This window comes from Pholis gunnellus (genome assembly GCF_910591455.1).
Source record: "Pholis gunnellus genome assembly, chromosome: 20".
Lineage (NCBI taxonomy): Eukaryota > Metazoa > Chordata > Actinopteri > Perciformes > Pholidae > Pholis > Pholis gunnellus.
In genome coordinates this window covers 3,784,409-3,799,123 of record NC_136547.1, presented here as the reverse complement: position 1 = coordinate 3,799,123, position 14,715 = coordinate 3,784,409, and the positions used below count along the sequence as shown (strand labels likewise).

Sequence of the window (14,715 nt, the reverse complement as noted above, 5' to 3'; positions counted from 1 at the left end):
TTCTCTATACAGATACTAATACAGAATACAGGAGATCTGCAGCGCTTCAAGTCTTACAAAGCTTTACATTTAGTCTCTATTAAAAAACATACATTATTCTAGGTCCAGGATGCATTCATTGGATGAATCCTATCGTAGGAACTGTTCATGAAGCAGGTTTGAGTTCCTGTTATGTGGCAGAGACAGTATAACCCATGACGTCTCTTTAATTATCTGATAGTAATAAACCTGTATGAATAATAGATGATCAGACTCCATTAAACAATGAAATCCTGAATCTAAAGGCAGGAAATAGAGAAGGACCATTAGAATTATTATTTATTACTTTTGCCACAAAATCTATTCTCTGAGGAAAGACACACAATACAAAGATTCAGTTAATTTATTATCTCTCTCTTAGTTTGAAAAGAACAATTCATTTGAACCATATGAAGAATATTGTATTGTTGTGTTTTTATGTACTTGTATGTGTATTTCACAGTATATTATACTGTGTGTGTGTGTGTGTGTGTGTGTGTGTGTGTGTGTGTGTGTAGAGACGAGGCAGAAGAAGGTAGAGAGAGAAGGAGATAAAAACCAATGCAACCAGTATCAATATCCAATCCACCCAGTCTGTGTGAGTGTGTGTGTGTTCATGCATGTGTGCATGTGTGTGTGAGTGTGTGTGTGTTCATGCATGTGTGTGGGGGTTGTGATGGGTTGCATTCTGGTACCTCCCATCTGAAAGATCTCTGTGAGAGAGTGACAGAGAGAGAGAGAGATAGAGCGACAGAGAGAGAGACAGAGAGAGAGAAAGAGAGAGCGACAGAGAGAGAGACAGAGAGAGACAGAGAGAGAGAGAAAGAGAGAGCGACAAAAGAGAGAGAGACGAGAGGGAGAGAGACAGATAGAGAGACAGACAGAGAGAGCGATAGAGAGAGAGAGACGAGAGGGAGAGAGACAGAGAGAGAGAGAAAGGGAGAAAGGGAGAGAGAGACGAGAGAGACGAGAGAGAGACAGAGAGAGAAACAGAGAGAGAGAGAGGGAGAGAGAGGGACAGACGGAGAGAGAGAAACAGAGAGAGAAACAGAGAGAGAAACAGAGAGAGAGAGAGAGAGAGGGACAGGCAGAGAGAGAGAAACAGAGAGAGAGAGAGAGAGGGAGGGGTGAACATTGTGTGAGGTAGGAGAGGGAGATAGGGGGAGTCAGTGTTACCTAGAGAAAGACAGAGAGAGGTATCAGTGTGTTCTGTACCACTGAGAGAGAGAGAGAGCGGTAGAGAGACATCAGAGCTGTATGAGTGTGTCACTGATGGAGGACGGAGGGGCGAGGCTGCTTCATGCGGTAACCATGGCGCAGCCGTCTCCTTGCGCTTCGCCGGGTACCCGTCGCCGCAGTGACGGCTCGGTAAGAGAGTCTCTGTTCTTCCCCATCTCCGAACGCAACGAGCAGGAGAGGCTGGAGGCCCTGGTCCGCCGGAGAGGAGGAGGCACCGAGAGACGAGGAGGAGGAGGAGGAGGAGGAGGAGGAGAGCATCTGGATAACAGGCCTAAACGATGGACGTGGGGAGGACCGCCTGACGGAGTGGAGGGTGAGTAACACGGGGCTTTATTGCTGGTGGAGAGCGATGGTGATGATGTCAGTGATGGGGGGATGGGGGGATGGAAGGGTGGAGACGACAGCGGAGGAGGAGGAGGTGTGATGGAGGATATAAACAAGAGGATGGGAGGAGAAGGGATGGAGATGGAGGTGGAGAAAGGAGAAGGGCAGTGGACGGGAAAAGGGTGTGGAGGCTGCAATGCAGGAGCTGCTTTGTCTCATCAGGGTTAGGAGAGGCTCTGTGTGTGTGTGTGTGTGTGTGTGTGTTTATCATCTGTGTCTGTGTGTGTGTGTAGTCAGACACACTGGTGTTAGCTGGTGGTTTTAGTTTAAAAATCAGCTACAGGTGTGTGTGTTTGCATGTGTGTGTGTGTTTGTGTGTGTGTGTTTGTGTGTGTGTGTGTGTGTGTTTATGTGTGTTTGTGTGTGTGTTGTTGTTCTGTTGTGTTTTATTCTGGGAGGGAGCTCTAGTTCCCAGAGGAGTTACACGTCTAACCTTGAAAGCACCATGGCCGCCGCTGACATAAACAGAGACGGAGTGCGACATGAGGCAACATCCATCTCTTAGTTTCTCTCTCTCTGTCTCTCTCTCTCTCTCCTTCTCTCTCTCTCTCCTTCTCTCTCTCTCTCTCTCCTCTCTCTCTCTCTCTCTCTCTCCTCTCTCTCTCCTTCTCTCTCTCTCCTCTCTCTCTCTCTCTGTCTCTCTCCTCTCTCTCTCTCCTTCTCTCTCTCTCTCTCCTTCCCTCTCTCCTTCTCTCTCTCTCTCTCACGCCGTCCCCGTCTCTTTTCGCTGGGCTCTACGTCCTGCAGGTGCGTTCACAACGCCATTAATTATTCACCCGATCACGCCCAGCCGTCCTGGCACTGACCCGGGATCAGGGTCCACCCAGCAGCTCGTCTGGCTGCGGCCCCGGTTTGACAGAGAGGCTGATCTGGGATCTGTCGGGGCCTCCAGCAGAGAACGCTCACTGCAGCAGAAAACAGCAGCATCTCATCTTACAGCTCCACTCGATTAAAGGACAGGGACTCACTAAAGTGTGTGTGTGTGTGTGTGTGTGTGTGCTGCGTATTTCTCTCTGGGTCCAGTGTAGTCCACTTAAAAATCTAAATGAAAACTTGTCTTTAGACGGTTTATTTTGAAGTTCAATCCATCATTTGCAAGATTTTCAAAACTGTGTTCTTCAAGCTTTTCTTTTTACGCCGTATAACAAGCAAAAATGTGGTAAAAACACCAATTAGGCTCAATACGTGTCAAAGAATGCTCCTAAAACCTGATTTATATCGACATATCTCACGTCTTAATGCTCCATTATGAATCAGGCCACATTCAGTATATCCTGTTCTATGTCTGTCAGTGTTCAGACCACTGAGCTTTGTTTTGATCCCAAATGTCTGCACATTTTCAAATAGTTTCTGCAGAAGAGAACCAACCCTGTATTTGAAACAGACTGAGCTCAGTAGCTGCTGGGTTGATTTCCATAACATCGAGAGACGTTCATGGTTCCCTGAGGATGAATCCTTTTCCTTGAGCGCCCACCATGAGACACTTGTGGTTCAGAGAGAAAACTGTCGGATGCAATTTTTGGTGCAGACGTTCATGCTCTTTGCAGATTTTGGCGATCAACTGACTTGTTTCATGTGCTGCAGACGGCCCGTGTTAAAAACACGACCTCACGAGTTCCCTTTGAAGGTGGCGTTGACACTTTGTATCTTTGTGTTTTGGCATGATGCTCCTGCATGTTGGTAGGAAACAGCCACGATGGCATAGCGAGGGTTTGACGTGTCACTTCCTGCTGGGGATCTCGTGTGGTGGAGTGTGTCGGGTCTCAGATGTTTCTGTCGCTGTGTGTGTGTGTGTGTGTGTGTGTGTGTGTGTGTGTGTGTGTGTGTGTCGGTGACGCAGGTGTACGTGTGTGTGTGTGTAATGCTTTGCTTTTGCTTCACCTGCTGCCCAGGTAACCCTAAGACCCCGCCCTGCCATGCCATTGGCTCCGCTCTGCCCAATGAGCTTCCTGCTGCTTCCAGCGCCCGACAATCCCGTAACGGTACAGATCACATGACTCTGTGTGTGCCACGCTCATACCGCTCCCCCCTCCACTTCCTGTCTCACCTGCAGCTTGTCCTCTGTTTGGCATGTCTTTGTGTTATCACCCTGGAGTGTGTTTGTGTTCTGTGTCTGCTGATCAAGTCATTGCAGTGTCGCTGGTAAAATCTTCTCTGTCTCTCAATATATTCCCTCTTTCATTTGAGTAAATGCCAAAACATGCTTCACGTGCAAACACAACATAAACGTCTGTGCTTAGAGATGCAGTGAAAGGGTTGTGATCAGGCCTCAGCTACACATGCTTCCTGTCTGCAGAGATGCTAGTGTCGGGTAGCACACAGGTGCTTTCATGTTTTAGGTTTCTCCGTTAATACGCAGTCTAGTTTCATAAATGCGACACATCAGCCTCACTTGTAAGTAAATCTGCGGACGTGTGGAAATAATCGGATAATAATCAGATTATAGAGAGCCAGGACGTTTTTTAAATCATGTTAAAAAGTTTTGAATTGTTTCGAAAATTCTCACTGCGATAAAATCAAGTTAACGTGAGAGTGATGTTAACATAAAGTGTCTTGTTTCTGCTCATTCCATCATCTCTCAAGTTTCTTAAACTGAGGACAGATAATGCAAATCAAATCCTCATGTTTTCTTATATAAATATATATTTGACTGTATTTTTAAGTTGACAGGCGATGATGCAGAAAAACGTCTTGAAAACAGACAGAAATACTGTGAAGCAAACGCTTCTTTATTACTTTAAACCTGCTGAAGACATTCACAGGTTGAGCTTCTAAAACATGCAGTGAGGAGTATTTTACCTCAGGAGAGCTTTCTCTGCTCCTCAGCAGTAATACATATAATATATATATATATATATATGAATATATATTACGATATATTACTGCTCTACTAATATGACCTCATGCGGTTACTTCACTGACTCCCACGATGATGGGATTTTCAAAACCAACTGCGTATTACAAAGATCAATTTTAGACTCTTTCTATGAACACGAGTAAGCAGCTTCATCAAAGGAAACATTAAGGCGATGAAATCCAGACAGTGAATGAATTTATTGCTTTAACACGAACAAATCTGTGACCTCCAACACTGACTGTGTGTTTATTAACTACTTTGTGTATTTGTGTGTGTATTTGTGTGTATTTGTGTGTGTGTGTGTGTGTATTTGTGTGTGTGTAACTGGTGTGTACAGAGAGAGAAACATTGGTTCATTTTCATCAATAGTTCACAGTTTACATTCAGTATTTCCACTTCTCCTGTGTGGCTAATGACTGTCTAGTTTGGAGCCCCCCGCACACACACACACACACACACACACACACACACACACACACACACACACACTCTCATACTCCCCCACCCTTATACAACAAAGGGCTGCTCCACTTCCTGTCTTCCTGGCCCAGGGCCGTGTTTGCTGATGCATACATATCATTCTCAGCAGGGAGCTCTATACACACACACACACACACACACACACCATATATCATACCAGACATTCACCCTGTAGCTGTCTGTAAAACTTATTACACCCCACCTAGATCAGATCAAAACACACACACACACACACACACATTCCAATCATTCCAGTCTATATTTCAGAAGCAGCCGCTGCAGAAATCAATGTTTTTTTTTTCTACTTTACGTACAAACCTTGCACTTTTACTACATTTCTAATGTACACATTTCATAACCAGTTGTTTGAGACACAGGATTAGTTTTATAATAAATAATCAGTTTAATAAAAAAGGACTGATACAGGAAGCTATAGCAGAAGCTGAGAAGACAATAATGAATCAGAAGAAGCAAAACAACAACGTTTACTCAATTCTCAGTGAATTCTGTGACGTTTTCCATCTACCTCGCCTGTGTATCAGATATACTCTGAAGGGCATTATGGAATATTAAAGGTAAATGTTACTGAAATAGAATAGAAGCATGCTGTGCAGTAAAAAACAAAGAGCCAGCAGCTGGTTAGCTTAGCTTAGCACAAACACTGGAGTCAGGGGGAAACAGCTAGCTAATTAACAATATCAATGATATCTTGTTTGTCCTAAGCTAAGTAAAATGTGGATGTTGTCACGGTGCCTTCAGGTGCTGTAGGAAACATCCCCTCCCAGCCTCATGGGACTGCAGCGGTTGCCTCTGTGTGGTCGTCCTCCATTTTCATGACGAAGTAGCTTTCTCTCTGTTCTGCTGCTTCTCTTCTGCCTCACAAGGTTAATTCATTCGGTTTATCGATCAGCAGCGTCGTTCTCTGTGTGAGGCGGCACTTTTCTGTTCGCAGTGTGATTTGTGTTTTTTTGGGGGCGTTCATTGAACGTGACATTTACATCATCCTCCGACACCTTTGTGATTCACTGTCATCTGTGCGTCTCGTGTGAGTGATTTGTATTTTTATTATTTTGTTTTTAAATCAGTTGCTGACTTCCTGTCTCCACCCGGGATGGATCAGCCAATCAACAAGCAGCTCTCCAACTCGTCTGCTGCCCTCCACTCACCAGAGAGAGGTAATAATAATAATAACTCTATTTATACATTTAAATTCATGGATTTAGCTCCAAGAAAAAACCTGTCTGCATCCACTACATTAAGAACATGATACTAGTGTTTTTTAAGATGTCCAGGTATATATAATACAAGTACTACTACTACTACTACTACTACTACTACTACTACTAGAACTGGTCAAATACATACAGGACTGTCTCAGAAAATTAGAATATTGTGATAAAGTTCTTTATTTTGTGTAATGCAATTAAAAAAACAAAAATGTCATGCATTCTGGATTCATTACAAATCAACTGAAATATTGCAAGCCTTTTATTCTTTTAATATTGCTGATTATGGCTTACAGCTTAAGAAAACTCAAATATCCTATCTCTAAATATTAGAATATCATGAAAAAGTATACTAGTAGGGTATTCAACTAATCACTTGAATCGTCTAATTAACTCGAAACACCTGCAAGGGTTTCCTGAGCCTTGAAAAACACTCAGCTTGGTTCAGTAAACTAAATCACACGTATGGGGATTATCACAATATTCTAATTTTCTGAGACAGTCCTGTATATCTCTTAGAACTCAAGGAGAAGGAAGAGAGCATCTCTTTTATTTGTTGTGATTGTTTTGCTCTTTGCTAATTGGGAGTTTCTGATTTTTTTGTGTCCACATCATGGTGTGTCTATTTGTGTGTGTGTATGTGTATGTGTGTGTGTGTGTGTGTGTGTGTGTGTGTGTGTCATTTCGTGACCCGTCAGTGTCTTTTGTGTCCCATCGAACAGCTTCCCCCAGCAACCACAGACCGAACAGAAGTTCCTCCAACCGCAGGAGCATCGCTGGACTCCCCGAGGAGACGTCCAGAGCCAAGACACCCACGGTCAGCCCTCACATACGCACACACACACGCGCACACAGACACACACACACACACACACACACACACACAAGCACACGCACACACAGATAGAATGAGACACTTGCAACATCATTAACAGTGAGCTGTTTCAAGACTTAAAGGGCACATTAGCAAGTGTTGTGAGACATTTTATTTGTTGTTGTTTTCTTAGAAATATGTAGATATATGCCCACACACACACACACACACACGCACACACACACACACGCACACACACACACACACTCGCCCGCAGCTGTAAACTGGCGATTCAAAGATCCTGCGATATGTAGATTAATCTAAATATCTTTGTAGAATCACTGTTAAGACTTGTATTTGAGGCGATTGAATGGTTGTTGTGTCTTCAAAATAAGACTACATTTCCCACAATCCTTTGTTGGTTTATTTTGGAAAGAAGATGTAACTGCTGGGGTTGAAGGTTTTCTCGTATTTCCTGAGGAGGATGTGAGCACATAGAAGTGTTCGTCAGACTGACTTTTCTAAACTAAATAACATCTGTTAGTTAAGACACTTTCTACAAAATAAAAGCATGAAAGACTGTCGTCCTCTGAGACGTCCGACTGGACAAAATCAAACAAAATCAAACAAAATCAAACTTTGTGGCTGTTAATTTTTCATCAGTAGTTTATGTTTGTTGAGTAATAATACTCATGTTTAAAAATAGATATTAGTGAGGAGACAACCTCCGGTTCTGAAAAGTGAAGTTAAAGCTTCATGTGTTAAAACTGCATTCTCTCTAGTGTCCACCAGGGGGCGACTCCTCTGGTTGTATAGAAGTCTATGAGAAAATGACTCTACTTCTCTCTTGATTTATTGCCTCAGTAAACATTGTAAACATGAGTTTATGGTCTCAATCTCTAGTTTCAAGTCTTCTTCAATACAGCATGATGTTCATTTAGTAAATGATGGTCCATTTAGAGTCAAACAGACCATAAAGCAGGGGATGCTTTAGGGGCGGGGCTACACAGTGATTGACAGGTCTCTACCAGAGACGTATACAGCGTCTCTACGTCACTCCTCCTCAGTCCTAATATGGTCACTTCCTGTTCACTGGTTGTGAAAACCAAGATGGTGACGCCCAAACACTAAACTCGAGGCTTCAAAACATCAGTCCACTAAACAATAGGTGACGATGTTTTGTCGATGTTTTGTAACTATGAACACGCAGCAACGGATGTTTAATAAAATGTCACGGTTGTACTACTTCTTCGTAACATGTTCTCTTGTTATTATGTGACTTGTAGGGGGAAAATCTAAACACACCGGCCCGCAGTTCTTCCTTCAGGGCCAACAGCAAGGGCCCCGCCACACCCAAACGGTACGAAACACACACACACATACACACACACACACACACTCCTGGATTACAGTCACACTGACCCGACGTGGTTCTGCTGTTTTTTTAGGGTGAGGTCTAACAGGAGTCGCGCCCAGTCGCCCTGCTCCCCCTGCCAGTACCCCCCCTCCCCACTGCGGCAGAGGGCCACCACCCCCGGCACCGACGACAGGGCTCACCCCGAGGTCAAAGGTCACAGCACCCTGGAGAGGAAATCCACCAAATCTGAGACCTCGGAGAAAAGGATCCCCAAATCCACCAGCAAAGAACTGAACGCAGGTAGACGGGCGGTGTGTGTGAATTATTCTCCACTGCTCAGCTAAAGGAGGACTAGGGTTCCAGTGAGGACGCTTAGTCGTCTCCTTTACTCTCTTTTTAAGATCCACCAGAGTGGCGTTCACTGACCTGAGGACTAAACGTTAACGTCTCTTCAGCTCGTGTTAAACACAGATCTGATGTCAGACATCTAACCAAAAACATATTGACTTCCCCACGAGCGAACAGGAAGTTTAGAATGCTGACTCATCTCTGATCAACTCTAAACTGGTGTTTTACTCACCTGAGAAAAAGACAAAGAGGCCGTGTGATTTGTGTGTTTACGTTTTGCTCCTCCGTCTTCGTCTCGACCTCACAGAGTCTCCGGGAACGCCGACGGGCCGGAGCGTCGGTGGGACGACGGACGCCGAGGAGGCGTCCAGGCTGCTGGCTGAGAGACGCCGTCTGGCCCGAATACAGAAGGAGCAGGAGGAGAGACAGAGGCAGGAGGACGAGAGGTGGGTGTACTTCTACATTTGAATAATTAAAAAATTCTAACAATCTGATGAACATCACAAACACCAGAAACACATTTAAAACCAGCAACTGAGTCCAGAATCAGAGAGAAAAAAAGAGATTATTCTCTAGTTGCTGCTAGCGTTGTACGGTGGCCCGCAAAGCTCAAACCTCGGCGTGTTTCCTCCAGGCTGAAGGCCGAGGAGGAGCAGAGGAGGCAGCAGGAGGCCAAAGAGAGGCAGGAGAGAGCCGCTCTGCAGGCCGAGGAGGAGAGAGTGAGGAGGGAGGAGGAGAGGAGGAACAAGGAGGACGAGGAGAGACGGCAGAAGGAGCAGAGATGGAAGGACATGCAGGATCAGCTGGACAGAGAGGTCAGCTCACATACATGTGTATTTATTCATGTACTGTTGTATTGTTTCATCCATTTATATGTAATTCATTCTGGATTTGATTGTTTCAATATCATGTTAATAATATTTATTGTTTATATATTCGTGACCCAGAATCCATAGTTTGTGTCCAGCTAACTTCTCAGTATCGGTGCTGGTTTCTTTATTGTATCTTTAACTTGTGGCGTATGTACACACACACGCACGCACGCACGCACGCACGCACGCACGCACGCACGCACGCACGCACGCACGCACGCACGCACGCACACACACACACACACACACACACCTACATACAGTCAGACAAATAGAAATAAACAAACTCAAGTGCTTTATTAAGTTCTCCAGGAGATAAACAACATAATGCAACACAGGACAACAGTCACAGATATCGTATCTACCACCAGACTCACTAAAACAGTGATTTGACCTCACAACACAGGAGCTGCTGCTCTCCGGCTGCGACGCTTCACTTTACTGTTGACTGCTACTGAACTCTCCTCTCGCTCTACAGAGTGTAGCATAGAGAGGGTGTGGTTGACTGTTGCTGGGTGTGTTTCAGAGGGAGGAGGCCTTCCTGCGAGCCCAGAGAGAGGCCGAGAGGAAGAGGCAGGAGAGAGAGCTGCTGCACATCCAGGAGGAGCAGGAGAGGCTGCAGAGGAAGAAGGTACCAAGAGACATAAACACATACAGGACTGTCTCAGAAAATTAGAATATTGTGATAAAGTTCTTTATTTTGTGTAATACAATTAAAAAAACAAAAATGTCATGCATTCTGGATTCATTACAAATCAACTGAAATATTGCAAGCCTTTTATTGTTTTAATATTGCTGATTATGGCTTACAGCTTAAGAAAACTCAAATATCCTATCTCTAAATATTAGAATATCATGAAAAAGTATACTAGTAGGGTATTCAACTAATCACTTGAATCGTCTAATTAACTCGAAACACCTGCAAGGGTTTCCTGAGCCTTGAAAAACACTCAGCTTGGTTCAGTAAACTAAATCACACGTATGGGGATTATCACAATATTCTAATTTTCTGAGACAGTCCTGTATATGTCAATATTAAATCTGGTAAAAAAAGGAGAAAATATTGAAACAATTAATTCAATTCTTGTGTCTGTTTTACAGAGAATTGAGGAGATCATGAAGAGAACGAGGAAGAATGAAGCGGAGCCTCTGACTGGTGCTGCAGGTGAATGTTGAATACGTCTCCGCCTTTATTTATTGACAAAATGTGAAGAATTCAGGTAAACAACAGCTGCACAGACAGAACATATATTAGGTAGTGTAACACACACACAAATAATAAGAAATAAGGACAAAAAACAGCAAACAAAGGAGAATATTCATGTCTACAAAGCTCTAAACAAACTCAATCAGAGATATTTGGAACAAAGGTTCCTTCATTTTCTACCTTTTTGTTCAGAATAAGGTACAAACTTTCTGTGTATGAATGAAACGTTTGTCATATAAAATGAGGTTTAAGCGCGCCATCATCTGGATTTGCATATAAGATGATATCTTTAAGGTTAAAAGGATTAAAAACACCCTCCTGGAGTCTAACAAGCTCCCTGATATATTGATTTGTTTTGTTTCATTTCGTTCCTTCAGCATAATTAGTTTCCTCTTTAATAAAACACTGTCTCAGCTGCAGTGTGAGTCAGCAGTGTTACACAGGCAGGAGGACAGCGCCTCCTGGTGGTTTAAAGGAGAGCAACACTAAGCACACAGCAGCAGTGATAAATTCTCTGAACCCCAAAGAGGCTTCACGCTGCAGACTTATAAAACCTGACAAATAAATAAACAAGAAATGTCTCAACAACAAAACTGCTGCTTCACTTGTTTTATTGAATCTGTGACGAACAAGCAGCCAGTTACTTACTGCACATAATAGAATATATCATTCATCATTTCCATTGTAGCTTTGAGTTTGATTGCTCTTTTTATTTCTATTCTTGTTTTTTATTTTATACATCTCTTATTATTTATTACTTATTTCTGTCCGTCTGTAGACAAGCTTCTCGTGTCAGAGATTCCTGAATCAGGCCTTCTACATCTCCTCTCTGATAAAGTTCCACCATTTAATTTTCCCAGAAAAACGTGACTTTTTAACGGACACTGTGTGTTTGCAGCATCTGACTTGAGGCCGGAGGCGGCGGTCCCGTCGGAGGAGGATGTCCCGACTCCAGCCGAAGCCCCCGTCATCATGCTGGGACCCCTGGAGAATAAGAGCTTTGTGGAGGAGCTGTCTGACGGAGTCCAGTCCATGGACGTCAGGTGAGGCGTCTTTGTGTGTCCCACGTGTCTTCCTAGGTGTCGTCTAGGTGTCGTCTCCGTCTGCATTGAGGTGACTCCCCACGTACCAATCAGACTTTTTGGTCCAGTCTTGCATTTCATTGTTATCACATGCTGCTCGTCCAAACCACAGAGTGACTATGAGAAGTGGACGTAGTCATCGTGAAGTCACTCATTGGTTTGTGGACTGATGTTTTTGAAGCCTCAAGTTCACCGATTTTGCCGTCGCCATTTTTACGGCTGTCGGCATATCTGTTTTTTTTTTGCAACCAGTGAACAGGAAGTGACCATATCTGGACTGAGGAGGAGTGACGTAGAGACGCTGTATATGTCTCTGGTAGAGACCTGTCAATCACTGTGTAGCCCCGCCCCTAAAGCATCCCCTGCTTTATGGTCTGTTTGACTCTAAATGGACCATCATTTACTAAATGAACATCATGCTGTATTGAAGAAGACTTGAAACTAGAGATTGAGACCATAAACTCATGTTTACAATGTTTACTGAGGTAATAAATCAAGAGAGAAGTAGAGTCATTTTCTCATAGACTTCTATACAACCAGAGGAGTCGCCCCCTGGTGGACACTAGAGAGAATGCAGCTTTAACACATGAAGCATCGGCTTCACTCGGCAGAACCGGAGGTTTCCGCCTGCTCACCAAACAGACAACGTTTTGTTTCGGGTTTCTGAGATGAAGGAAGAATTTCAAAAAGACAGCTTGGAAACAGCTTTCATCCCGATCTCATGTTGCACATGTCTTCATAAAGAAACCTGTGTGTAAAATGACTTTGAATTAATGAGATATCCTGTCTCTGTCATCATTGTGTCTTTAAGTTCTCCATCTGTCTCCATCAGTCCAGTGTCCAGAGACGAGCAGCCCAGCGCTCATGAGTTTTCACCGCTCACAGAGGGGACAGAGGGCTGCACCCTGGAGCACCTGATGGACCTGGAGGCCCACGGCCGAGGACAGCGACAGGTCGCCGAGACGCCCGCTTACCCCAAACTGCAGGCCGGCAGCGGGGTCGGCGACCTCAACAAGAACCTGCTGATTCAAGCGTACAGCGCCGCCTCTGAATCCTCCCAGCTCATCCACAGCATTGGGCCAAGCAAACTGGACGTCCAGTAGCCAGGTAGAGACCCTCCATCTCTTTAACAACCAGTTTTAAATAATCAGCCAGTTTGCAGATAGAATATTGTGCATGAAGTCACATTTCTCTGAGTCGGACATAAATACACTTATGTGACGGGTTTTAGTGAGTCATAAATGTATCACAGATTAAAAACACAAACAGGTTTGAACGGTTTTCTATTCTCTCTCTCGCTCTCAGGAGCCGGCCGGTTTCTGTAGAAACAGGGCGAACAGACCAAGAGACCGACCACTTCTCTCTGCAGCAGCAACAACAATCAACATCTCCACAAGGAACGAATGCCGAACAACTAATTTCACATCCATATCACCAAAACCTCGCGTAACAGTTAAGCTTCTGGCCACATTTTTAGGCAGTGCAAATGGGCAGTTTTGACTCTCACAAACACAGAAATCATGCAAATAATAATAATAAAGTGTATTTAATGACGTGGTTTATGTGACAGAGAAGGAAGTTGTTGCATGTTGTCAAATGAAAACGTTCAGGTAGTTAAAACCACTGTAAAACCTATGAGGATTAAAGTTCAACGTCAGATTAAATCTGCACTCATCAGTCGGGTGATTCCTGTCGTGTTGATGATCAGCCATCAAACTTATTATTTCAGGAAAATCACAATTTATTTATTCAGTTATATATATATATTTAATACATTTTACAGTACCTCCCTACATTATGGTCTGGTGCCAGGTGTGTCAATCTGGTGAGGAATAGTAAATAATATTAGTTTTTCCAACTTAATTTAGTTTTTGGGCTATAAATTGTTTAATTTTGTGAGTCAGCCTTTAAATAAGCTCCAACAGTTCAATAGAAAACTTTCTAAATTCCCAGACATCAGACATTAATCTTCTCCTCATCTCATCTGTTGGTGTTGCCCAGCTGCACTGCCACAAACTATAACTCAAAGCTATCGCCCGCTTTAACCTCTCTCATCCCTGCTTTTTGTAAAACTCTGTAAATAGACCCGACTGGGCGGAGGAGTCGGCCTCTGTAGCAGTTTATCTGGAGGGGAAGCAGAAAAAAGAAAAAAAACAGACACTGTTGTGTGAATCCCGTGTAGCATCTTCAGTGAGGAACTAGCTAGTTGAGCTGTTAATGGTCGTAGTCGTGTACTTGAACAGTGTGTGGGAGTCTCTCTGTCTGTCCGATGGTTCCTGTGTGTTTATTTATATTCTGATCGGCTCTACTCCTACGCAACGACAAAACCCCTCAGTCTGCTGTAAAGAAAGACACCCGTCAACGACTCTATTATAACCCAGAAACACTTAGCCTGTCGCTTTGGTTTTAGTTACTTCCTGCTGCTCGTCCCTTGATCGATGGACGATCCACAGCGAGATACATACGTCCTGTGTTTCCCCCTGCAGGTGGAGGTAAATGTTGACACAGTGTGTTGTGTATTTGTCTGGCACTGACTGTCACCACGCTATAGCTGCAGTTTTATAGTGTGCACTCACTGTAGTCGTGTGTTTCACTGCTCTGAAGACGCTTGTACCCCCCCCACAGCTCAAATATACCTCACCATTCAGAACAGAGTCTGGTGTTAAACAGCGGCCTCCACCTTTCTCATCACCTCTGAGGCCTTAGACCTCTGTAACACCGTCCTCCGTGTGTCACTTTAGCTGTTTTAAAAGCCTCTTTTCCACTAAAACAGACGCTGAAAGAAGAACTACAAACACCCTTAAGGAAAGTCTGTGTTTGATTCACAGCTG

General features: G+C 43.9%; 1 protein-coding gene across 1 annotated transcript; it reads left to right on the top strand.

The window, feature by feature from the left end:
* Positions 1-1,323: 1,323 nt before the first annotated feature.
* Positions 1,324-12,987, top strand: map7d2b (MAP7 domain containing 2b; the record flags this gene model as incomplete). Its single annotated transcript, XM_079181679.1, has 12 exons — positions 1,324-1,570; positions 3,534-3,623; positions 6,064-6,153; positions 6,903-7,021; positions 8,305-8,378; positions 8,467-8,675; positions 9,031-9,169; positions 9,358-9,538; positions 10,122-10,226; positions 10,697-10,760; positions 11,701-11,845; positions 12,696-12,987. Exons 1-12 carry the CDS (start codon positions 1,330-1,332, stop codon positions 12,985-12,987), a joined length of 1,749 nt encoding a protein of 582 aa, XP_079037805.1. The 5' UTR covers positions 1,324-1,329.
* Positions 12,988-14,715: the final 1,728 nt, after the last annotated feature.